Genomic DNA, 24,894 nt, shown 5'->3' with positions numbered 1-24,894 from the left:
CGAATAAGCGGACTATCACTATCTCTTGCTCAGAGTATCGATATCATTGTCGTCTTCACTCCTTTTATAACCATTTAGAATCAACAAGTTCGATACAATTAGAACTCGTAGCATAGTAGTAGTAGTAGTCGTAGTAGGTTAGAAGAAGAAGAAGAATGATTATCCCAGTTCGTTGTTTCACTTGTGGAAAGGTTATTGGTAATAAATGGGAGACCTACTTGAATTTGTTGAATAGTGAATATACTGAAGGGTATGTAGTAGTAGTAGTCTATATAGTAGTGGTAGACAATAGATCACGTGTACAGAGAGAACTAACATTCATAATCATCATCATCATCATCATCGATCACATCAAATCTAATATATAGTGATGCTTTGGATGCTTTAAATTTGAGTAGATACTGTTGTAGACGTATGTTGCTTACTCATGTCGACCTTATCGAAAAATTGTACGTATCATCATAGGATAACAACAACAACCCAAATATATAGAAAACACTAACAAGTGACCTGACCGATTGACCTCATATTTAGACTCAACTATACTCCAACCTCTGAAAATAATCAAGCAAGAAGAAGATAGATAAAGATTATATACATTTGATATTATTATTTATTCAATTAATCAATCGGATCGAAATGCAATTCAAAATATAACCAACCAACCAATCACACGAAAATTACAGCCTTTTCCCAACAACAACAACCAAACCATTATCATTGTAGATTTAACCTCTTTTCATTATTCAACCAAAACAACCCAAACGATAAATAGATAAATAGATAGATAGAGTATTTGGGAAACAATCATATGATATATTTAAATTCAATATTCCAGTTTGGTTTCCATTAAAATCTATCATCTTATCTCTACCCAATCCATTCAACAACAAATAATCATATAACCTCTTCTTCTCTCTCTCACTCACACAAATACATAAAACGAAAACCCTCCCTTTAAATAAATATATAAACATATATTATATAATAATAATAATAATAATATTACTTTGCGTAATGATCATTCCAAAGAAGTACCGACTGACACAACGACATTCAATCATTGTGCACTGCTATAGTGAGAGGCAATAATTTTCATTTTCAAAAAACGAAAAAAAATCAAAAAATGGACAATTGGGTGAGCAGCTGACGACTCGCTATTGTCACATGAAAGCGTCGTGTAATTCTATAGCCCCTTAGTAATTAGCTCCAAGAGGTGTGTATCTCTATCTTTTAGGCTGAAATATTTTGACCCGAAACTCTAACATTTTCTTCCTTACGTACTCTCATCCCTACCTATACCTACTACTTACATCACCCACTCACACAGACAGATATAGCCGCCCATCATGCCTATGCGTCACAATAAGGTAATCCAACACATCCATCTCCGTAAGCACTGGCAGATGCGTGTCCGCACCTGGTTCAACCAACCAGCCCGTGCCGAAAGACGTCACAACACCCGTGTCGCCAAGGCCGCCAAGGTCTTCCCAAGACCAATTACCACCCTCAAGCCAATCGTTCGTTGTCCAACCGTCCGTTACAACATTAAGTCCAGAGAAGGTAAGGGCTTCACCCTCGAGGAAATCAAGGTAAGAGATAATAAGAAGAGAATGAGAGAAGAGTAGATACGATAAAAAAGGGGGACAGGTCGATGATAATGAAAAAAACGACCAAATGACTAATACTAGATTAAATGTCAACACACACAATAGGCTGCTAAGATCTCCGTCAACTATGCTCGTTCCGTTGGTATCTCTGTCGATCTCCGTCGTACCAACCTCTCCAAGCAATCTTTGGAATTAAACTCCCAACGTCTCAAGGAGTACATGAGCAAGCTCGTTGTCTTCCCAGTCAATGGCCGTAAGCCAACCAAGACTGAAGCCACCAAGGAACAACAAGAAGCTGCCGTCCAAAACCTCAACGTCCTCCCATACACTGCTCCAGTTGTCACTGAAGCCCCACGTAAGGTTACTGAAGAAGAGAAGAAGTTCAAGGCCTACACCACCCTCAGAGCCACCTGGGCTAAGGCTAAGTACTGCGGTATCAGACTCAAGGCCAAGGCAAAGAAGGCTGAAAAGAAGGATTAAAGATCTCTTGTCATGTACTCTTGAAATAAATAGGTTAGGGTTATATACACAAAACAAAATCAAATTAAAATCAAAACAAAAACAAATCTAGGTTTATTTATTATTATTATTATTATCTTGAGTTAGGGAAATAGAAAGAGAGAGAGTGAGAATAAGCAAAAGATGCAACAACAACAACAACACCAACAGTATTCACAACAATTGGCAGTGGTAGCATCAGTCAGTCTTCCAAAGATCAATCCCAGCAAGGCACAGATGATAGATTTGTCCAGTCACTACAACATGGGAGGCAGTTTGTTGGAACAATCATAACACATGACCATGGATAAACTAAAAAAAAAATAGGTAAAGTAATTTATTTGTGGAAACATTATTATTATTATTATTATGTAGTATATTAATATGGTTGGGTGTATGTATTGAGTTGTTACTTTACAGGACCATTAACTACAACAAAGTCATCATAGCAGAGTCAATCCTCATCTTGTTCGCCCATGTTGAGAATCTTGCCTTGGTACTCTTCAGTGTATTTCAACTTTTCTTCAATCTCTTCTTCCTTGTCCTTGATAAACTTGGCCATCAATATAACTGTAGCAATTAGAATCACAACTCCAACTAGAGTAATTGTTGCAACCCATGCAGCATCTAAATAATAATAATAGCAAAGAGAGAAAATAATTAATAAGCAAGCTTATTTATATTTTTTTCAGATGATACTTACGAATATTACACTTTTCACCAACATAATACTTTGAACAAATATCACATTTGGAACCAGCCCATTGTGAATGACAAGAACATCTTCCTTGATCATCACATTCACCATTGACACAAGTGAATCCGATTTGACAATAGGTACCACATTGACCCTTTGGATAATAATTGGTCATACAATCACATCCATGATCGGTACATTTGAACGAACCGGTAGAATTGACAGAACATGGTTCGATACAAACAGAGTCACGTAGTCTCATTACTACAGTTTGACCATCGGTAGCATTGGTAGTGTAGACCAAGAGTTGATTGGAACCGGCTGCAATATGACATTGACTGAGATAGAAATCATTTCCAAATCCATATTCTTTGGTTGTATCTTCTCTAGTCTCTGATAATGAAACCATCAATAATCTTCTTGGTGTACAAACATATAAAAATGATCTTGATTCATCTCTATATGATAATGCAATATCTAATATTCTTTCCTAAAAGTTTATAAATAAAGAAAATAAAGAAAAAATAAATAAATATTTATAGAATATATTTTGTTTTTCAATTTCTACTTACATTTGAAGCACTATAAATATGAAGAGCTTTACCAGCATGAACCATACCAAGAGAGAATGAAGGGATATTATCTTGAAGTTTGTTAAAGAAAAAGAATACTTGGTCATGTTCATTTCTGGCAACACGGGCTTCAGTAATCTTTGAACAACCACCATTATCCAATCTAACATCTTGTCTCTCGTTTTCATTAAAGTTGACTGTATTGATCATAGTGGAATCATTGTGGGAACATGAAAAGAAGGAGAAACAATCATCGGTCATACATGGAGTAAAAGTGTCAGATCCACCAAAAACATAGACTTTGTTGGTGGTATTGACATCGTTGATGTTTTTGCTTTCCGATGGCAATGAGGAATCCTCGAAAAACAATGAACCAATGGCCATGGCATCACCAGTATCTAGATTGAAATGAATCATTCTCTTGTTGAAAGCAGTAACAATGGTTCTATTGGAATTGGCAGCTAAATCCATCTGGTTAATCAGACTACCATCGTCCTCTTTGAGATGATAGATGATGGATTTACCACTTTGATAACAATTTACAAATAATTTCTCTTTTATGATTTGTGGATAACTACAATCATTAAATGAAATATTTGGTGTTTGCCATAAATAATCTCCAGTTTCAGATCTAGTAAACAAAGAGAATTAAATAAAAAAGATTTAAAAAGTTAGGATTATTATTTATCTTTTGTTTAGTTTTTTGTTTGGTTTTTTTTTACATACGAAATAGCAATTAATCTATAGATATCATGATAGAGAATAAAGATTCTACCATTTTTAGTGGCCAAAGAGAATTTAAATGAAGCTTGTAATTGTTGAGTGGTAACTGTATTGTTTGGACCACCAGTTCCATTGATAACATCACCTCCGACGACAGTGGTGACTGTGGTCACTTCAATTGGGAATTTAAAGTTGGATGACCAGATCTTGATATCGTTAAAGTCATACTTTTCAAAGATGATACCGTCACTAACACGTACTGGAATGATATAGTCGTCACCAATAAAGATGGGATTACAATCAACAGTGATATTCAATGCAAGTCTTTGAGATTGGACAAAATCATTGACTATTGGATGACCACCCATCGATGAATGACCACCACTAGAATAATATTGGTGCCAAATCATCGATGCCATAACATGGTTTTGATAGAATCTATTGATATTATTTAACAATAGTATTGTTAAAATGATTTTAAAAAATGTAATCTCCATTATTATTTGTTTTAAAATAGAGATAAAATTTTAAACAAATAGAAAGAGAGAGAGTGATTGAGTGAATAAATAAATAAAACTACTATAGTTGTAATAGAATAAATATTATAATTATTATTATTATTGTACACTCTGGCTTTTCCACTTGCTTGTTTGTGTGATTTGATTTGGATGATATTCCTCACCAAACCAACCATGGTTTAAATTAAATTAAAATATTTTAATTGTTTATAATATATTATAATATAATATATTCCATTCCATCCATTCATACCCACCACCACCACCTTGAGATAGAGTTGTAATATGACTCTATACTCTCTCTGGTGACCATGGTTGATGAAACAATATTGCAACAACCACATGCAATCAGATGAAAGAGGAGGAGCACTGATGTGTTTGAGTTGATTGTTTTATATCTAATCTATGATGGCGGCTATCCATCATCACAACATGTAAAAAAGAATTTAGAGGTGGTTATTAAAAGTGATATCAACACACTCTCCAATTTTATGTTTGTTTCAACCACATCTCTGTCTCACTGCAATTGGATAGGATGGATGGATAGATGCTGTTTTTCACACTCACACATATTGATCTATTAACCCATCTCTAACTGATTACTGATTGCTGTTGGTCGATATGTGTGCATTTCTACTTTTACATCTTTATACAGGTCGCTGTCACGTGAAAACACATGATAGGTTACCACCTACCCTTTTCTACCTTTTTTGTTTTTTTTTTTTCAATCACACTCAAGTTGATTGGTGATTTCCAAGTTTAGTATGACAAGAGTAAATAAATAAATTGTTGACATATTAGGTATCAAAACATTCAACAATCTGAATTTATTGTAGTTGAAAAGACATGACACTTTGATTGATAGTTAATTAATTTATTTACAATTTATTTATTTATTTGTTTGTCTTTCAGACATACCATCATTCAATAGTTTAATTTCATCTTGTTTGTGAAGTTGAGGTATAACCAATTTAAACATTTCATCTGAATTCATTGCAATGATTGCATTTATACCTCGGATACCAATCTGAATGTATTTAAATCGTTGACAAATCAATCGGATAAATGTGGTTGCTCCAGGTTGATGAATAGGGACAAAGCATCGTTGTTGTTTGGGGAATCTTGAAAAGAGGTATTCTAATAGACCACGGTCACGTAATTGTGAGAGTCCAAGTATCAATTTAGAAGAGACATGTGTGATGGCATGATTGTCAATTAAAAAGTCCAACAATTCACGTGTCATGATAGAGGATCTACCAGATTGACCAACCGACCAAGACGGAGGTAGAAACATACTCCAACTTGAAAAGAGTTTACTTTTGGTAAGTGCCAATTTGAGCATATCGGGCGTATACACTCTTAAATAAGAGAATCTAGACGACATCATAGTTGAAAACAAAAATTCAGTGTTTAACAAATCATTGTCGTCTAGGTATTTGAACACGTCTGTTGCTTGGCTATCCTTTCTTCCAAGTATCATGATAAAGGTGTGTTTTTGGTAGACTGGTTGTTTGATGGTGGTTGGGTCCATCAAAGAGGTGGCAAATTTGACTTGGTCAAGTGTACACATTGATATGATGGCATGATAGATGGTCGGTGTAAAGGACTGTCCCGTCAGTTTAGTGTTGTATTGGTTTCGTCGAGGAACAGCATCCAACAACCCTACCGACGATGGTAGTGCTCTCTTGTTACGATCGGATGTTTGTGTCTTGATATGTATGATTTGACGAATAATATCTTCCACCCGACCAACACCACCACCTCGAGACACTGCAGTATCCAATTCCAACCTTATAATATCTTGTAATCTTTTGACATCTTTCATCTCTCCATATTCCAACTCTAATTGATTCAATACCAGTGTATCCAATACATCTTGATCATCATCATTATTCAACAACCATGGATGTCTTTTTAAAACTGCAATCTTGGTAGGTTCAAATGTTGATCCAATATTTCCATTTGCCAGTTCGTATTGTCGACGAATGGTGTTTGGTAAGACAACCAAAAAGCGTTTGTTGTAGACTGGTGGTACCGTGGCGTTGGTTGTAGCACGAGTATAAGCTTTGATGAGTGACACGTCACCAGTCTCTAATATTCTACCAACTCTAAAACACAATGGATGTGTTTTCATCTTGAATTGTTCTACATTGGTTGGGAACCTTTTCAAAACCCAATGTAATACTTTGGTTCTATAGTCAACTCGAGTACTACTACCCCTTTGTTTGAGAGCAGTCTCTATCACTATATTTGGTGATATAGCATGCTGTCCATTGTCAATTAGGTAGTCTAGTACAAACAATCTATCCAACTTAACACATTCAGTTGTAATGTCTTCTAAATTGATTTTATGTGATAATACTGATTTGGTCTGTACCAATATACCATTTAGAAGATTTAATGATTTATCTTCTTGTTGTTGTTGTTGTTGATTATTTATATTTTGTTGTTGATTATCTATATGTTGTTGTTGTTGTTGTTGAATAACAGTTTGAACTATAGACTCTGAAAACTTTAGTGATAACAGTTTTACAACCAGATTGTAGTCATCATTGATTGATGAGACGATCAAACCAACCAATACAACTTTATGAATAATAAGTGATTCATCATTGTTCTTTATTCTATCTGCTAGAATAGAATAGTGTCCATGTTTAGCCAATGTAAACGAATCCCTTTCTTTCATAGGTGATACCACAAGATTAAACATAGCATCTTCATGTCTAATGTATCGACGAATACAGTGATTCAAAAAGATATTTCTATATACATTCCAAAAATATTTGTCATCCATCTATAGATAATATATCTACATGTATATATATGTATATGTTTACTAGAAAAAAAAATAGAATCCAAAGACTCATTTTGAGTGGGAGCACTCGTGCTGAAAAAAGGGAGAGGGCAGAAAAAAGGGATCTAGAAAATAATGAAGAGCAGAAAAAAGGGGCCAAGAAATAAAGATAATTGATTTTATATAAATATGTGCTTATCATGTATCTATACAAAGTAATGGGACGATGGATAAAAAAGGGACAGGGCAGAAAAAAGGGAAAAAAGGGCATGCAGAAAAAAAGGGAGAGGGCAGGGATTTGAGACTTCCCGTATTTATATTTATATTTCTTGAAGGAGTATTTATTTTGTATAAATACGGGTCTGGTAATATATGCCGTAATTATATTTCTATATATTCATATTTATATGAGTTGGTCATATAACGTTTAAGAGTATCAAAAAGAAAGGTGAATGATTGTTTATGCTGCCAAGAGGATGTGTGCTAAAAAAAAGGGATTTGAGAGTTCAACCAAAAAAATGGGTGTAGCCCACTATAAAATGGGAGGGAAATTCGTCGATGAGCAGAGGTATCGGTGGTCATGCAGTGCCTGGATTGTTTTAAATATTTGGGACCGAAATATATAATTTCAGGTCATTGTGATAGTATGTATTCTTGTTGTATGAAAAAGTTTGGAAGGTATTTGAATTATTGATTGAATTGATCAACCAGGCAAGGAGGAGGAGGAAGATCTTTGTTTCAAGATATAGATGGAATGACCAACCAATAATACCACAACTGTGGTACTAGGTTTTCGGGAAAAAAACATTCTTTTTTTAAAATTAAATCTGTGGAAGCCTGTATTGCTTTGGTGAACCAAAGTCAACATGTTTCTGCTTTAAAGCTACTATTCACCAACCACACATACACCATCGGATATACTTTACTTTATGTGTACATATATATCATCATACCCATTATATTATATTACTTTATTAGACAAAGTAGTGAGAGAGAGAGAGATAGTAGAGAGAGAGTAGAGTGTTACAGTCAGTAGTAGTATGATTTAAAGAAAGAAAATGGTTGACCTCACCATATCCGTTTCAAGTATGTTTCTTCTTCTTCATCATTATATAAATATATGTATGTAGATAATATTAACATTTAAATCATATACAATACTATAGTTATTGAAGCAAAAGGATTAAAAAAGAAAGAATCAGGAAAATATGATCCCTATGTAGAGGTTAGATACAATAATAGTAACAAACTTTCTCATTCAACAAAGGTTGTAAAGAATACAACTACTCCATTTTGGGATGATCGTTTTGATATGTAAGATTGATAGATAGATAGATAGATAGATAATTATCAACTTTAAATATGTTTAAACTCATTTTCTTTCTCTCTGTCACTTTTAGAAAATTAGATAATAATAGCCAAGAACATTCATTAACATTTACAGTATGGGATAAAGAGGTATTCTTTTTAACAGACAATTTCATTGGATCGATAGTGTTGGATGTAAACAAGATTGGTGTACCTACATCATCAACACTGGTATACGATACATGGTTGCCTCTAGTAACCAAAGATGGAAAGGATACAACAAAGGGAGGAGGAGAGTTACATCTCTCTATCAAACAAAAGAAACCAATCGACGATCTACCATTAGACAATTGGGTCATATTTGATCAAAATTGTAACTATCGAGAGGTTACTTTTCATGAATTATCAAAAACTTTGGACCGTTTTAGTAACAATAACAATAGGAATGGAGATAATGATCAAATAGTATTTCAAGATGTTGGTATTGATCAATTAAATGTTTTACATCAATCATCATCAAATCAAATCAATAATGATAATAGCAACAATAACAACAATCACCAGATGGTTGATGAAAATGATATGTTATTTATTTGTATCATTTGTAGAAAAAGATCAAATTCTGGACAGGGTCTATACCTAATGGATGATTGTCTACATAATTGTTGTACCAATTGTCTAACAATTGGATTTAAAAATCAAATTCAACATGGTATACTAAATATTACTTGTCCCGTTAAAAATTGTACACAATCATTATCTCATTTAGTTTTAAAGGTAAATAATATAAAATATAATATATATATATGATCTATTCATTAACATTTATTTATTTTTTAGGAAATATTACCAAAAAATGAATATGAAACTTATTTAAACAAAACATTAGAATTGGTATTTGAATCAAACCCTGGGTATTTTAAATGTCCAAATGCATCATGTAATATAGTTTTTGAAAGAATGCAACCACAACAACCACAACAGCAGCAACCTATGAATAGAAAATTAAATTTAATGTCACCAGATGGAAAAAAGATGAAAGAAGAAGCAGCATTACATAGAGATGAATTTAGATTTCGTTGTACAAAATGTTCGACAGAGTTTTGTTCAGATTGTAAATCAACACCCTATCATTATGGGTTTACATGCCAATCACATCGATTGTATTTGGTGTCCAAGAAATGTAGATATTGTAAAGAGGTGATACCAAACAGCAACGTGAGCGAAACTCACACCAAAGATGTGTGTCTAGAGGAAGAGTGTCAGCAAAAGAGTCGATTGGCATGTTTCAAACAGGTGCATCCATGTGGTCATCGTTGCATGGGTGTCGCTGGTGAAGAAAGATGTTTGCCATGTCTCAAGCAAAAGTGTATAGACAAGAGCAAGGCAGACCTTATTTCAACCAAACGAAACTCTTTATCATCGCCACCACTACCAATTCCAATGGCATCGGCCAGCGACTTTTGTAATATCTGTTGGTCAGAGACATTGTCGGCGGCACCTTGTATCATGCTCACAGGATGTGGGCATGTATTTCATTATACGTGTGTTGAGAGCAGGTTGAATGCACCCGACCTTCAAAGAACGGCTCAACCACGTCTCACATTCCAACACCTCGATTGTCCCCTCTGCAACAAACAAATGAAACACCCTGCACTCGAACTTTTAATGAAACCACATTTACAATTGCTGGATCTCGTCAAAGCCAAGGCCACACAGCGACTCGTCTATGAAGGACTCCAACGTAGCAAAGAACTAGAGATCAAAACATCCAAATGGTACAAGAACCCCGAAGGCTTTGCAATGGATAGATACCAATATTATCCTTGTTACAAATGTAAATCACCCTATTTCGCAGGTATGGTTCGTTGTGATCAAGGTATAGATACCTACAAACTAGACGAATTATTATGTGAAAATTGTAGACCTACTACAACTGGTTCAACATGTACTGTTCATGGTGTTGAATATATGGAATTTAAATGTCATTATTGTTGTTCAAAAGTAAAGTAAAAAAAACAAAAAAAAAGAAACAAAAAGAAACAAAGAAGAAATATTAATATTAATCCATTATTTATTTTTGTTTTAGGCAAGTTGGGTATGTTGGAGTAAAATTAGATTCTGTGATGATTGTCACAAAAAACAACAAGGTGGAGATTATCTAACCAAAAAACCAATTGAGGAGATTCCAAAGTGTCCAGGTAAAGAACATTGTCCTCTTAAAATTGATCATCCTCATCTTGAAGAAGTTCCTCTTGGTTGTACCATTTGTAAAAATTTAAAAGATTTCTAAACCTTTTTTTTATCCATCAAAATAAAAAAGGGGGTGAGACCACACCAAGTACTTTATTTTATTAGTATTTGGTAAACTTTATAATACATTGGTAAATATTTCAAAATTTTATTTAATCCCTTTTTTTTTAGATTGAAGTTGTAGAGATAAAGATAGAGAGATAGATAGAGATAGAGATAGAAAAAGATGGATGATATTTTATTTGATATTGATCAAGAATTAAATAGATTAAATCAATTAAATAATAATAGTAATAATAGTTCTTTTGAGAATGAAAGCTCGATTAATCATGTTGACAATAATCAATATTACAAGAATCATATAGAAAACAATAATAGGATGGAATTGGATGAATTAGAAGATACCATAACAGAAGAGATAGAATCACCAGATAAATCAAAGAGAATAGAATCATTATTATATCAAGGTGAAAAGGATTTTAAAACTTTAAAATCAATTTTTGATAATGATAAAGTAGACAATCAACAGAAACAACAACAACAAGAGAATGAACAAATTAAAGATTTAAAAAACCAAGTTCAATCTTTTGATAGACAATTTCATAGATTAAATCAAAGGTTGGTGGATATCAATAATAAGATTACACCAATTCAATTGGAAACTGAAAACATTCTATTGGCAATGGAATCTTTAAATCTAAAAAATAATTTATTGATAAAGTATGTAGTAATTAATACAAAGTAAAGTAAAGTTAATGAAAGAGAATCTTTTTTATTAATTACTTTTTATATTAAGGGAAACATTTAAAATAAATTTAGAAATTGATTATATGACTGGACAATTAAATAAATCAAATAGTACATATAAATCGTTCCAATGTTACAGAGATATGCTTGTACAGTCAATTGAAAGGGTTCAATCGGAAAGAGAAAATTATCGTCAAGAATATTTCAAAAGAGTAAATGATTTTAATCAATGGCAAGATTGTAATTCGAATTTGGATGCACTTTTAGACAAGAGAAATCGTGAACTAGTGTCTCTAGAATCAATTAAAATGTCAAACTTACAGATGGAAACCAAAATTCAACAATCTCTGGAAAGAAAAAAGGTGTTTGAAGAAAAGAAAAAGGAAAAGATGAAGGAAATTGAAAGATTAAGAGAAATGGTTCAAGATGTTGATGAAAAGGAAAGAATCAAGTATGATATTGATATTGATCCAATGACTGAAGAATTAAATCATTTGGAAAATAACAAAGAAATGTTAGTCAAAGATATTGATTTGTAAGATTTATTTATAAATTAAATTAAAATGTATTAATCTATATATATATTCTTTTTCTATAGAATTAAACAACAAATAGAAGATAAAAAGAATCAACAAAAGAAACAACAGCAACAACAACAGCCAAAGAATACAACAAAACCATTGACATTATCACTCACAAAAAATAATAATCAATCAAATCACAATCCACCAATCACAAATAATAATAATAATAATCCAAATAATAATTCAAAAAATCAAAGTCTAAGAATTCCAAGTTTAAACAATAGAGGATTGGGTACTAATAATACTACTACAAAACAGGTTACTTTTTACAATCCAAATTTAGGTGGTGGACTAAATAACAAATCAAATGAAAAGAATAACAATTTATCAAATAATAACCAAAATAAATAATATTATTATTACAAAAAAAAAAAAAAGTGTTGCAAATATATAAAATATAACAAATACAATATTTATAAAATTATAATTATGATTATGGTTGGTTCGGAAAGATTTACAATAAATTAGGAAGGTAGGTAGGGTAGAGGAATATGTTTACTCCTGTTTTTGTTTGTTTTGTTTTTTTTTTCTCTATGATTAAAATATACCACAAAACACCACTGGTTTGCCAAAGAATATAATGGAGGGAGGAGAAGCAAAGGGACATGGAAAAGGACAAAGAGAGAGACGAAAAAATAATCGACAGTGTTTTTGGTTTACAAGCGATTTGATGAAAAAATGGACCATAATAAATAACCAAATATTACGTATTACGAACTGTCATCTTGAGCTTTGAGTCCTTTTACTTTTCTCCCCCCTACCATTGTCGTCGTGATTACAAAATTACAATTATTGGTGGTGTTGTTGATATTACTACTGACATGACTATACTACTTTTACTACTACTACTCTTCACTTACTATAATCATTAATATGGATTTGAATTTGAATTTTTGACAGTAACTTTTAACTTTTTACCATTAAGCATCATGCCATTTAAATTTGTAATGGCTGTTGTTGCTGAATTTGGATTATCAAAGCTTACAAAACCTAAGAAATTTAAAAATTAATAAAATTATTTTGTTTTTTGTTTGTTTTTGTTTTTTGTTTGTTTAACATACCAAAACCTTTACTTGTTCCAGTATTCTTATCAATGAAAACCTTTGAACTGATGACAGCACCAAATGGATCAAATAAAACACTTAGTTCGACATCAGTATAAAAGTTTGGAATATTGTAGACAAAAAGATTGGATCCAGAAGGACCAACAGATTGATTCTTTTTTTGGTTTCCACCACCACCTCCACCTTGTGGTCCATTGTTATAGTTGTTATTATTGTTGCCATTGTTGCCATTGTTACCGCCACCACCACCATTACCTCCATAATAGTTGTTATTGTTATTGTTGCCATTGTTGCCATTGTTTCCTCCTCTTCCGTTGAATTTACCACTTGGGCCTCCGCCACCATTTCCCATTGGTCCTGGACCACCGCCACCATTTCCCATGGGTCCTGGGCCACCCATTCCACCCATTCCGCCCATGCCCATGCCCATACCCATACCCATACCTCCCATGTTTGGGCCATTGCCTGGGCCACCCATTCCCATGGATCCTGGACCACCCATTGACATGTTACCTGGGCTTGAACCGTTGCCCATTCCTGGACCACCCATGCCCATTCCACCCATGCCCATGCCTCCCATACCTCCCATGGGACTGCCACCTCCCATCATACCCATTCCACCCATACCTCCCATCATGCCCATGCCCATGCCTCCCATGCCTCCCATGCTTCCCATACCCATGCCCATACCTCCGTTCATGCCTCCCATCATGCCCATACCCATACCTCCCATTGGATCAAACTGGGGCATGGTGGAAAAGAGGTGAGAAGATGAGCCGTCACCCAACAAGCCGCCACCGACACCACCCGACGATGGATGGTTACCAAGTAACGAGGGTGGGGGTGAGTTCATTCCAAAGCCTCCCATGTTGTAGTGACTGGACAAATCCATCTTCTGTCCCTTGCTAGGATTGATCTTTGGAAGACTGACTGATGCTGCCACTGCCAATTGTTGTGAATACTGTTGGTGTTGTTGTTGTTGCATCTTTTGCTTATTCTTTCTATCTTTTTCAGTATCTGCAAATTTAACTACAAGATTATGTGGACTTGGCTAAAAATAAATAAATAAAATAATCATATGATTAATAAATCTCAATCATCATCAAAGATTTGTTCTATTGTTTCTACATACTGGAATTCGAATACCATTTAAAGAAGAAATTGCATTGAGACAACTTTCTCTTGATTGAAATTTAATAAAACCACAACTCTTGCTTTGATTGTTTGGACCTCTTAATATACATATTTCATCGACATCACCATAATCTGAAAACAACTTTCTAACATCATCTTCATTATATTCTTTTGGTAACATACCAACAAATAATTTTGTTGCTATATAAAATATACGATACATATCATATGATATAGAATGTTTATGTTAATATTAATATGATTTGAAACTCTTTGAATGTATCATGATAATAAATGTATCATATCATATGATAAAGAAGATATTTAATTTGTACATACAAAGTTTTTCTTGTTCACTATCAGCATATTTAACTTGAAGAAAGTTTGATACACCAGGAAACTTCTTGCTGTTGTGTAATTGTTGAATAGACTTTTCAGCAACATCTGGGTTTGTCATTGTGATGAATGCACATCCTTGAGGTTCTTGTGTTGCTTTGTTTCTGATGACTTTAATCTCTTCGATGCTATCTACAAAGTCTGCAAACATCTCTCTAAGGTCATCTTCTGTAAATGATTTAGGTATTTGACCTATAAATATCTTTACTCCTCCACTCATTATGATTATTGATGATTGATTATTATTATTATCTATTATTATTATTATTATTATCTAATTTAATTATAAATATAAACAAGATGTCGGTATTAAGTATCTTCACTTTCTAATGATCGATGCAAAAAAAAAAATTAAAATAAAAAAAAACTTTAACTTGCAAAGTTCTCTTTCCTCTAAAGTATTAATATCATCAAGCACATCTTCATTCAATTTATTATTTATTGTTTCAATTTCAATTTTATTTATTATTATTATCTTTTGGAAAAGAAAATAAATAAATTATTATAATTTTATATATATATATATAAATATAGATTACATTTATTTGATTGTTTATTTAGATTTAAAAGTTTTAGTTAATAATGATTCAAGTTCAACCCAATGTTTTTCTTCACCTTCTTTTTGATACATTGCACTATCTTTCATTGTGTAGGCATGTGGAGCATCTTTGTAGACTTCGGATGAGGCATCAATGTGCAAGTCGGATAATGTCTTTTCAAGTGTAGCGATTTGTTGTGGTGTGTTAAAGTCGTCGTGGTCGGCATGTCCAAAGTGGAATCGACAACCTTTGATGGCTCCAAGTTGGAGATGTGGAGAGTCTGGTTGATCTGTCACCAAATTGGCAGCATGGAAACATCCCAAGGCAGCCACACGGGTTGGATGGGCGCATGCAACACGTACAGCGTTGGTACCACCCATACAATACCCAACAACACCAATTGGTGCACCCGAGACAACATAATCGGTTTGTTGGTCTATATAGTCAATGTATTTGGTGACATCTGGCAAGAATAGATCGGGTGTAAGAGTTACTATGTGTTTAAAGATGGCTGTGATCAACTTTTCACGTCCTTCTGGTCCTTGCGCCAACAGTTCTTGAATATCAGGTACAACGGGTGCACGAGCAGCTCTGTAAAATAGGTTTGGTGCAATTACATAATAACCTTGTTGAGCAATCGTATCTGCCATCTCTTCAAGACGTGGTCTCAATCCAATACCATCCATCAAAAACAATATGGCCGGTACTTTGACACCTGGCTCTACTCCCTTTGGCAGTGATACATAGGCATCACAAACCAACCCATCTCCCATTTGAATATCAACATAATCAATGTATGGCATATCTATATCTAAAAGGGGGTCAAGAGTGAGTAAGAGGATGATCAAAGAAGAAGAAGAAGAAGAAGAAGTACAAAGGTACAAAGAATTGAAAGTTACCTTACGTTGTTGTTGTTAAAAAGGTTAACGTTTGTTAGTTAATCATGAACGAAAGAAAGAATGAATGGGGTGTTGTCATCATCATAGAGAGTTTGATCGGGCTCACTCGATACTTATCATATCTGAGCTTTTTTTTAAAAAGGAAATTTCATTACTTTTACCTTTTTTGTACCAAGTCACCATCATCATTATTATTAATAATGAACACTCAACTCTGTACAACTCAATCAATCAATCAATTCAACAAACAAACAAGGCAACAATACCAATATTAATTAATTAACATGTGCCTTTTCAAATGAATGAAAGATTCTTTGATCTGTTATTGATTCTTTTAATGATCATCAATAATCAAATTTGGGTAGGTGTGTTTGTGTGTAACACAACACTGCAATATAGACGTACAGTAAAGTTGTAGAATGATAGGTGGTGGGATCATAACATAACATAACATCATTGCGATCTAGATCACCCACATAACACATAACACATAACACATTCATTCATCCACTTAATGAAGGTAGGTACAGTACAGGTATATCGATATGCTTGGGATTGGATTTACTAGTGAGATTCATCTTTGTTTGAACATACAGCAGCATCAAACACACGTAACACCCAAACAAACAAACAAACTCCCAGCCCGCTTCCTATTATTATTTCTTTTAATACGTTAATGGTCAGGCACTAACAGAACTAAACAGAAGAAGAACATAGTATGTAAACACTTTCATTCTCTCTCCCACCCACATACTATCTCTCCATCAAACACTCACACAGCACATCTTTTTTGCCCTAATAGAATTCAACACCAGAGCTAAATTTAAAATTTAGTGTTTGGATATAATAGGAATAATATTACACACAGGTTGATCATCATGGGGGTGGTAATGGTAGTGGTTAATGCTGCTATTGCTGCTGCTGCTGCCTGCTGTTTTTTATGATGATGATGATGTTGCTGATGATGATGAAACAACGGCAAAGGGGTGATGATGATGATGATGATGATGAAATTGCAATAGTGGTGGTGGTGGTGGTGGTGGTCCTATTACCTACTCCTGCTTTCCTTCATCTTCCTATTGTTAATGTTGGTTGTTTGTTTTATCTACCTACCTACCTACCCATCTGACTGGCTGGCTAATGATGGAAACAATATATTAAATTCCAAACCAAACTGACGTGGAGATAAATAGGGTAATAACATCATCAAAAAAGCTCCAACTACAACCAACTACAACAACAACAAAAACAACAACAAACAACAATAACAATACATGGTTTGGTTTTGGTTTGATTGATTCCATCATCCACTTTATCACACACACACACACAAACTAGCAGTCATTGTTATTAAATTATTGTTTATTATTATTATTATTATTATTTTTTCTAATCAATCAGAATCTATGATAGATATCATATATCATCATACATTTGAATTGTTGTTGTTTCTTCACCATAGACTCTACTTTTAAAAAAAAAATCTCCAAATATAAATATAAAATATCTATCTATCAATCTAAAAATATATAAATATATATATATATATATATATATATAATATATAAAATACATGTATAGCAGTTCAGGATCTTCATCCCCTTCCCACCATTATGGTGGTTATGGACACCATAATATTCCCTCATCTCCGTCTATGGACTCAATGATATTTAGTGTATGTAACTATAATAATAATAATAATAATAATTCATCCTATCCAATAATATATATATATTAACTCTTTAATCTTTTTTATTTTTAGGTCGGATCAAAAGAACATGGTGGAGATGATAAGGTTAAAAAACGACAGGTTAGATTACTCAAAAATAGACAATCAGCAGCACTATCAAGAACAAGAAAGAAGGAATATATTGTAAATTTGGAGGAGAAGGGCCAAGAACTTCAATTATCTACATTGACACTTAAAAAGAGTATTTCCTTTTTGACACGTTGCAATCAAGAAACTCTAAGCGATATACAGTTTCTTGAGAAGGAATTATCATCCCTTTTGACTGAAAATGAAATATTAAAATCAAAATTGAATCAGCGCCACAACAACAACCATCATTTACCAACACCATCATTTCTTAGTGTATCCAATCCAAATCTAAATTCTCCATCAAATTATTTAGCTCGTGCTAGGTCTGCTTCATCTACATCTAATCTTCAACAATTACAACAACAGCAACAACAACAACAAAAAAATAATAATAATAATAATAATCCATCAACATCATCATCATTGTCTAGGAAACCACCTTTACCAAATTCAATTCCAATGATTCCCGAAGAATCAAAGTGTTGGTGTTTGGCAAGTGGTGTACCAAACCATCAACACCAACACACCAACCCATCATCGACGTTGTCTCCAACCAACAGAAAGAATCTATTGGGGTACTACCATCTTTCAAACTCAAATCAACCAAATCCAAATCTCTCTACTTCGCCACCATCCACCAACACTAGTACCATATCAACAACAACAACAACCTCTTCTCCCATGGCTTTGGACAAACTAATATCATAACAACACTCACAATATATATTTATAAATTGTGGCTTCTTTACTCACACCTTTACCGATTTATTATTATAATATATCAAACATATCATCATACATGTAATAATTAAAGTATAAAATAATAAATAAAAATAATATTAAACAATATATATTATAATTGTTTCCAATTTATTTTTTTCGGTCAGACTTCAACGAATTTCAGCTGATCACCGAACCAAAAACAAAGAAAAATTTTAGAAGGGTAGGTGAATCACTCTTACTATGCACTCCAGATTTTAATGAATGTTATTTATAAATATGTACACAAATCTAAAGGAATTACATAATTCATAATTAATTTATATACATAAAGTAGAAGTAGAGAGAGATGGTACAACCAGTTGAAGTTTTACCAAAGGAATCAAAGTTGTTGGCATTTACAGTGGATGATGTATTCACAAAAGAAGAGTGTGATGAATGGATTGCATTGACCGAGAAAACTGGATATGAACAGGCAATGGTTAATGTTGGAAATGGCAGACAAGTATTGATGACCGATGTTAGAAATAATGATCGTTGTATCATCGATAGTGATGATATGGCCAACAAGATATACAAACGAATCGAACATCTCATCCCCGATGAAATCAATGGACGTCACAAAATATCACTAAACGAAAGACTAAGATTCCTCCGTTATACACCTGGACAAAAATTTGAACCACATCATGATGGTTCCTATGTTCGTGAGACAGGTCCTAAAAAGGGCGAGCAATCATATCTCACCATTCAACTTTACCTAAATGACGCATGTAAAGGTGGAGAGACTACATTCTTTCTCAATCGAAAAGAGTATCATGTAGTACCCAAACCTGGTATGGTTCTCATCTTCCAACACAATATATTACATCAAGGTAGTGAAGTGGTTGGAGGTATCAAATTTGTAATGCGTTCCGATATCATGTATTCTGCTCCTTCTTTTACAAATATTACATCATCCTCTAAAAAGAATTAAAGACTACTTATTAATAAAAACCGTATTGTAAATAATCATAATAATAGAATGTAAACTAACGAATTCGGGGGAGTGGTTCCATGAACAGCTTCTTTTTTTTTTTTTTTTGGCGCCTTTTTTTTGTTTTTGGTGGAAATTACGATTCTTTAATTACTTTTGCTTTTTTAATTCTTATTCATTTATTTATTTTCTTTTCATATTTATTTATTTATTTCAAGAGAGAGAGAGAGAGAGATAGATTCAAGCATATATTTTCGTTTCAGAGATAAAGTAAAGAATCAAAGTTTAATTTAACAAGTTTATATATATATTACAACACAAACACATAGTTAATAAAGTAGTACAATAATCAACAACATTAAAGAACGAGATGATTGGTAGAATACTCCCCGATCAAACCGCGTTTGATGAACCGGTGATGGTTTTAAAAAAAAAGAAAGATACACCACTATCAAACGTCGCTACAAAAACAATTGGTACTGATCGCGACAAGTTTAATCACGATGGTGGTGTGCTAGGTGAAATGCATCATCTATCTTCTGCAGTGAATAACAACAACAACAACATCAACAACTATGATCATATTAGTAATGGTAATATGAATACTATGATGATGACAATACCAATGAAACCAATTGGTACATTTGGTCAAAATCAAAATAGTTTAAATCAATTGGATAATAATAATAATAATGGAGATGATACAGATGATGAAGGAACTGGAACTCAACCATTAGAAGATTCACAACAAAACAAAAACAATAATGATGAGAATGTTCCACCTGCAGGACTACAACATCAATACACTCAACAAATATCAATCACTCCATCAAAATCGATGCAATGTCCTAAAGCGCCGACCAAGACACCGCTACGATCTCCAGCCAACAAGGCTGAAAAATACGACTTTACCATCAACTCGAATGGTGATACTGTCAACCCTGTACACTTTTTGACACAACGAAAACGAACAAAGTCTTCGTCTTCGCATTTTGTATATATCCAAAAGTTGGGAGAAGGATGTTTTGGCGAGGTTTGGAAAGCAAAGTCACTCATTGACGATTGCATGTATGCCATTAAAAAGAGCAAACGTCCAATATGGGAGACCAAGACACGTAACGAACAACTACAAGAGATTGAAAAGGGGATGGTGTTGGGACACCATCCAAACATTTCCATTATAAAAGCTGCATGGGAAGAAGGCGCACATTTATACATCCAACAAGAATTGTGCGAAAAGGGTAGTCTCAAAGATGAACTAAATCGTCGTGTTGACAAGGCCATCGACGAAGAAACACTATGGCGTTATATTGCAGATATTGCTCGTGGACTAGAACACATACATAATCATAATATCATTCATCTTGATATTAAACCAGAAAACTTATTATTTTCAAATGATGGTAATTTAAAAATTTGTGGTAAACTATAAGAAAACAAAAAAAGAAAAAGAAAAAGAAAAAAGAAATATTTAATTAATTATTTACCTTTGTTTCTATATAGATTTTGGAGTATCAACAACAAATGGTGATACAGAAGGAGATAAAGTTTATATGGCATTGGAATTATTGGATGATCAAGTTAGTACGGCTGCAGATGTATTTAGTTTTGGTATTACCATTTTGGAAGCTGCCACCAATTATGATTTGCCTCAGGGAGGACAATGGTGGCGTAATCTTCGTGAGGGGCAAGTGCCCTTCCCAGATGACTGCGAGGTCTCTCCAACACTTAGGAATTTAATCGTCTCCATGATGGAAACTAATCCAGCCAGTCGAATAACCATCAAACAAATATTGGAATTGGACAAGGTCAAAGAAATTGTTGAAGCAAAAAAGAAAATAGAGCAACCAAGAAGATTACAAAGAAAACTATTTTAAACAAACAAAAAAAAACAAATCCCAATCTTATTTATAATCCAACTAAATGTATAGAACTAATAATAATAATAATAATAATAACTCCTTCCTACTAATAATAACAATCACCAATAATAATCAATCACCAGTTTTCTCGTCACTTGTTTTTAAATAATAACAAATAGTAACAAATAATAGCAATATTAATAATTTATCTCAAACTAACCAAAAGACTTTTTTGCTTTTTTCCCCATTGTACAAAAATAAATAAATAGACAACCTTTAATTTAATAATACAACAATTCTAAAAAAAAATGTATATTTATTTTCTTTAACTATTAAAAAGAAATATTAATATATAAGTGTAAGGGTGGTGGGTGGTTTGGAATAAATAATATATATTTGTATATATGACAGGTTTGGGTTATATAGGGTAATAAGGAAGATTCTTCTTTTTAAACAACAAAAAGTTGAGGTGATAATTCAATTAATTTTCTTGTAATCTCGTTGACAATGTTGATTTTGAGAATAGAGTCATTGGTTTCTACTAGAGGTCTTAAAAAAGCTGGACCAAAAACGATGGCCAAGTTGGCATAATTCATCATATTTCCATTTTCAGCTTTACCCATAAAATTGAGAAAAGGTAATAATATAAAAAGTAATGTTTGATTTCCTTTTGGTAATGATTTAACCAATGTTGTTGCTTGTTTAATATTCATTGATGATCCCAATGTCATAAATGATTCATATTTATCTAAAAATATAAATTAAATATATTTTAGTTAGTATCCAACTACTTTGTCTATTTTTTTTTCCTCTTCTTCTTATTTTTTCTTATTCTTTCTTTACCAAAAGTTAAAATAGGTTCAGGTAATTCTCTAAAATATAATTTAAAAACACCTGCTATTGAATGAACAGCATCTGGGGTATAGGATATAGTTTGACCCATATCAATTTGTTGTTTTAAACTTTTAATTTCCAGAGAAGATCCACAAATTCTAAAAATACCTTCTTCACGAGCTCCATGTTTTTCAAAAAATGTTACACATTCATAGATAAATGTTGGTACACTATCTTTGCTAATGTCTGGACGGTTCTCAAAAGTGGTAAGTGCTTGTCCAAATATTGGTGATTGTGCACCTTGAGGTGGATTGTCCATTGAATAAGAGTATTTTAATCGCACACAAATATCACCCTTTACACTGTTTTTAGAGGTCTTTGGTGTCATTGGCAAATACAACAATGAATCTTGTCCTTGTGGTAGTGCTGACAATGGAATCACTGCCTTTCCAATAAAATCAGATGCACTATATTTATCTTCATCCCATACCAATATATAAAAATATCCTTGATTCTTTGATATATAACTAAATATAAATAAAAATAAAAGAATAAATAGATGAATAAATAGATGAATAAATAAATAAATAAATGTTTCTTTTCTCTTTTTACATACAAAACAAAACTTTCATTCCAAGATGGATTTAAAGTTTTATAAATAGTTTGAGTTTTTGATTGTTGACCTTCGATCTTTGCAATTGCAAATGGATCAGATGTACCGGTTAGATCTTTGGCAGTTAGACTTCTACCTTTGACAATGGTACATGAAAGTTGACCAGATACACAAAGCTTTGATTTTGCACAGAAACTGATTGCATCTTTGAGAGCTGCCATCCATTGATCAGCATTTGCAGCAGATTGTGCAACAAAAAGATATTTACCACTGGTAGGTGTTTGCAAGAGGAATGATCCAGGGGTAGACTCTTTTTGAACGACACAATCATCCAAACAAATCGAACCCTTTACCTCTTTTGACATTGTGTAATAGTACAGCATTCTATTGTATTTGATAAAGCAAAGACGTTCCTTTTTAGTGACCTTGTGTTTGTTTTTAAACTTTAACAACACTCCACTAAAATTAGAGTCCTTTAAAAACTCTTCCGTCACAAAGGCCTTACTCAACGCCTTGTTACCATGTTTCTCTACAAACTTTAACAATGCATTTGATCTTGCCATCTTTGGATTATTTGATATCATATGAAACAATGCTATCAATTCATCGGTTGCTCCAGAATTTATAGTTATATTTGGTAATTGTACATTATATAATTCTTTTTTTATCTAAAAAAAATATAGAAATAAATAAAGTTAAGTATATCGAATGGTATAATTCTATTCTATTGATTTATTCTCTTGTTTACCTCTGACATTAACTTGTTCAACTTTTTTTGAGTGATTTCTAGAGTGAATGATTTGCCATTGGTAGTGACCATTAGATCAAACACCTTTTTACTTTTGGCTCCTAGTTTTCTTGATCTTAGTGTATCACGAATACTGATCACCTGCATTGTAAAATCTTCAACATATGTATCCATGGTTTTTCTCTCTCTTTTCCCTCAAATGTATTATTGACTGACACTGAATGATGCAGCTGCTGTTCCTTAAACTAGAGAAATTGATTACAAGAACAAAAGATTTGATCTTGATGTAATGATACAAATAAATAAATATATAAATATAAATAAATAAATAAACGGTAGGTAATAATAGTAGTAGTATAACAATGCTCAACAATGCTAAGTGATGCAGAATATTGATCGAACCTTTTTTCATTACTTTCATCGTCAGACTTTTCGATCCAAAAAAATACTTTTTTCTTATAATTGGGAGGTTTGAGGACAAATGGTCTAAAAAAAGTATTGGTCAATACTGTCCTCTTCTGCACGCAACCCTGCACTATCAGACAATCTTAAAAATATATAATCCCTCCCCTTACCTTATATATATCTTTAGGTGAGTGAGCCACCTGTTGGCACTAGTTTAGAATGATTACTTTCAGACAAGAAGGAACCAGTGATATATTATATGTTTTATATCTATCTATCTAGCTTGGCTATTACTGTTCATCTTACATACTATACTCTCTTCTTTTTAAAAAGAATGATATATATATATATACAATCTACTAGTTGAATTAAAAGTATCCAAACACTTGTTTCAAATTATAACCAAGAATGGTTTGATACATGATCCTCTTTCGTCTTACAGATTTTTTAAACCAAAATTCAGAGGGGGTCGTGTGAATCATATTAAATTGTACCCCATTAATTTAACTTCACAATCAGTGCTGTTCATTATCAGTTGATCAAATAATTATAATAAACATACAAATATATTTGTTTAATAA

At 32.9% G+C, this 24,894-nt stretch overlaps 12 protein-coding genes across 12 annotated transcripts; 7 read left to right on the top strand and 5 right to left on the bottom strand.

The window, feature by feature from the left end:
- Window positions 1-155: 155 nt before the first annotated feature.
- Window positions 156-583, top strand: rpb10 (RNA polymerase N/8 kDa subunit; the record flags this gene model as incomplete). The annotated part of the gene is made up of 3 exons (XM_004367127.1): window positions 156-250; window positions 369-449; window positions 535-583. 3 exons carry the CDS (start codon window positions 156-158, stop codon window positions 581-583), a joined length of 225 nt encoding a protein of 74 aa, XP_004367184.1.
- Window positions 584-1,406: 823 nt separating this feature from the next.
- On the top strand, window positions 1,407-2,090 carry rpl13 (S60 ribosomal protein L13; the record flags this gene model as incomplete). Its single annotated transcript, XM_004367126.1, has 2 exons — window positions 1,407-1,592; window positions 1,716-2,090. 2 exons carry the CDS (start codon window positions 1,407-1,409, stop codon window positions 2,088-2,090), a joined length of 561 nt encoding a protein of 186 aa, XP_004367183.1.
- A 235-nt stretch (window positions 2,091-2,325) lies between these two features.
- On the bottom strand, window positions 2,326-4,597 carry DFA_07319 (uncharacterized protein; the record flags this gene model as incomplete). The annotated part of the gene is made up of 5 exons (XM_004367125.1): window positions 2,326-2,420; window positions 2,601-2,735; window positions 2,812-3,295; window positions 3,378-4,008; window positions 4,104-4,597. The coding sequence occupies 5 exons, from the start codon at window positions 4,595-4,597 to the stop codon at window positions 2,326-2,328; spliced, it is 1,839 nt and encodes a 612-aa protein (XP_004367182.1).
- Window positions 4,598-5,507: 910 nt separating this feature from the next.
- On the bottom strand, window positions 5,508-8,369 carry DFA_07318 (uncharacterized protein; the record flags this gene model as incomplete). The annotated part of the gene is given in 4 exon segments (XM_004367124.1): window positions 5,508-6,955; window positions 7,004-7,412; window positions 7,432-7,454; window positions 8,366-8,369. The coding sequence occupies 4 exon segments, from the start codon at window positions 8,367-8,369 to the stop codon at window positions 5,508-5,510; spliced, it is 1,884 nt and encodes a 627-aa protein (XP_004367181.1).
- A 101-nt stretch (window positions 8,370-8,470) lies between these two features.
- Window positions 8,471-11,177, top strand: DFA_07317 (uncharacterized protein; the record flags this gene model as incomplete). Its single annotated transcript, XM_004367123.1, has 7 exons — window positions 8,471-8,498; window positions 8,579-8,726; window positions 8,813-9,497; window positions 9,561-10,724; window positions 10,810-10,990; window positions 11,079-11,104; window positions 11,145-11,177. 7 exons carry the CDS (start codon window positions 8,471-8,473, stop codon window positions 11,175-11,177), a joined length of 2,265 nt encoding a protein of 754 aa, XP_004367180.1.
- A 22-nt stretch (window positions 11,178-11,199) lies between these two features.
- On the top strand, window positions 11,200-12,655 carry DFA_07316 (uncharacterized protein; the record flags this gene model as incomplete). Its single annotated transcript, XM_004367122.1, has 3 exons — window positions 11,200-11,693; window positions 11,770-12,255; window positions 12,319-12,655. The coding sequence occupies 3 exons, from the start codon at window positions 11,200-11,202 to the stop codon at window positions 12,653-12,655; spliced, it is 1,317 nt and encodes a 438-aa protein (XP_004367179.1).
- A 517-nt stretch (window positions 12,656-13,172) lies between these two features.
- DFA_07315 (uncharacterized protein) lies at window positions 13,173-15,118 on the bottom strand (the record flags this gene model as incomplete). The annotated part of the gene is made up of 4 exons (XM_004367121.1): window positions 13,173-13,294; window positions 13,366-14,419; window positions 14,501-14,703; window positions 14,842-15,118. 4 exons carry the CDS (start codon window positions 15,116-15,118, stop codon window positions 13,173-13,175), a joined length of 1,656 nt encoding a protein of 551 aa, XP_004367178.1.
- Window positions 15,119-15,451: 333 nt separating this feature from the next.
- DFA_07314 (hydrolase) lies at window positions 15,452-16,240 on the bottom strand (the record flags this gene model as incomplete). The annotated part of the gene is made up of 1 exon (XM_004367120.1): window positions 15,452-16,240. One exon carries the CDS (start codon window positions 16,238-16,240, stop codon window positions 15,452-15,454), a length of 789 nt encoding a protein of 262 aa, XP_004367177.1.
- A 1,669-nt stretch (window positions 16,241-17,909) lies between these two features.
- DFA_07313 (basic-leucine zipper transcription factor) lies at window positions 17,910-18,863 on the top strand (the record flags this gene model as incomplete). Its single annotated transcript, XM_004367119.1, has 2 exons — window positions 17,910-18,011; window positions 18,099-18,863. 2 exons carry the CDS (start codon window positions 17,910-17,912, stop codon window positions 18,861-18,863), a joined length of 867 nt encoding a protein of 288 aa, XP_004367176.1.
- A 361-nt stretch (window positions 18,864-19,224) lies between these two features.
- DFA_07312 (uncharacterized protein) lies at window positions 19,225-19,851 on the top strand (the record flags this gene model as incomplete). The annotated part of the gene is made up of 1 exon (XM_004367118.1): window positions 19,225-19,851. The coding sequence occupies one exon, from the start codon at window positions 19,225-19,227 to the stop codon at window positions 19,849-19,851; it is 627 nt and encodes a 208-aa protein (XP_004367175.1).
- A 370-nt stretch (window positions 19,852-20,221) lies between these two features.
- Window positions 20,222-21,728, top strand: DFA_07311 (putative protein tyrosine kinase; the record flags this gene model as incomplete). Its single annotated transcript, XM_004367117.1, has 2 exons — window positions 20,222-21,254; window positions 21,355-21,728. 2 exons carry the CDS (start codon window positions 20,222-20,224, stop codon window positions 21,726-21,728), a joined length of 1,407 nt encoding a protein of 468 aa, XP_004367174.1.
- A 434-nt stretch (window positions 21,729-22,162) lies between these two features.
- Window positions 22,163-24,082, bottom strand: gacEE (pleckstrin domain-containing protein; the record flags this gene model as incomplete). The annotated part of the gene is made up of 4 exons (XM_004367116.1): window positions 22,163-22,461; window positions 22,557-23,074; window positions 23,164-23,828; window positions 23,909-24,082. The coding sequence occupies 4 exons, from the start codon at window positions 24,080-24,082 to the stop codon at window positions 22,163-22,165; spliced, it is 1,656 nt and encodes a 551-aa protein (XP_004367173.1).
- Window positions 24,083-24,894: the final 812 nt, after the last annotated feature.

Source organism: Cavenderia fasciculata, assembly GCF_000203815.1.
Source record: "Cavenderia fasciculata unplaced genomic scaffold Scf_ET2XIPL01CNAVH-3, whole genome shotgun sequence".
Lineage (NCBI taxonomy): Eukaryota > Evosea > Eumycetozoa > Acytosteliales > Cavenderiaceae > Cavenderia > Cavenderia fasciculata.
Note: the sequence above shows the minus strand (reverse complement) of the source record. Positions and strands in the feature narration are given on the sequence as shown.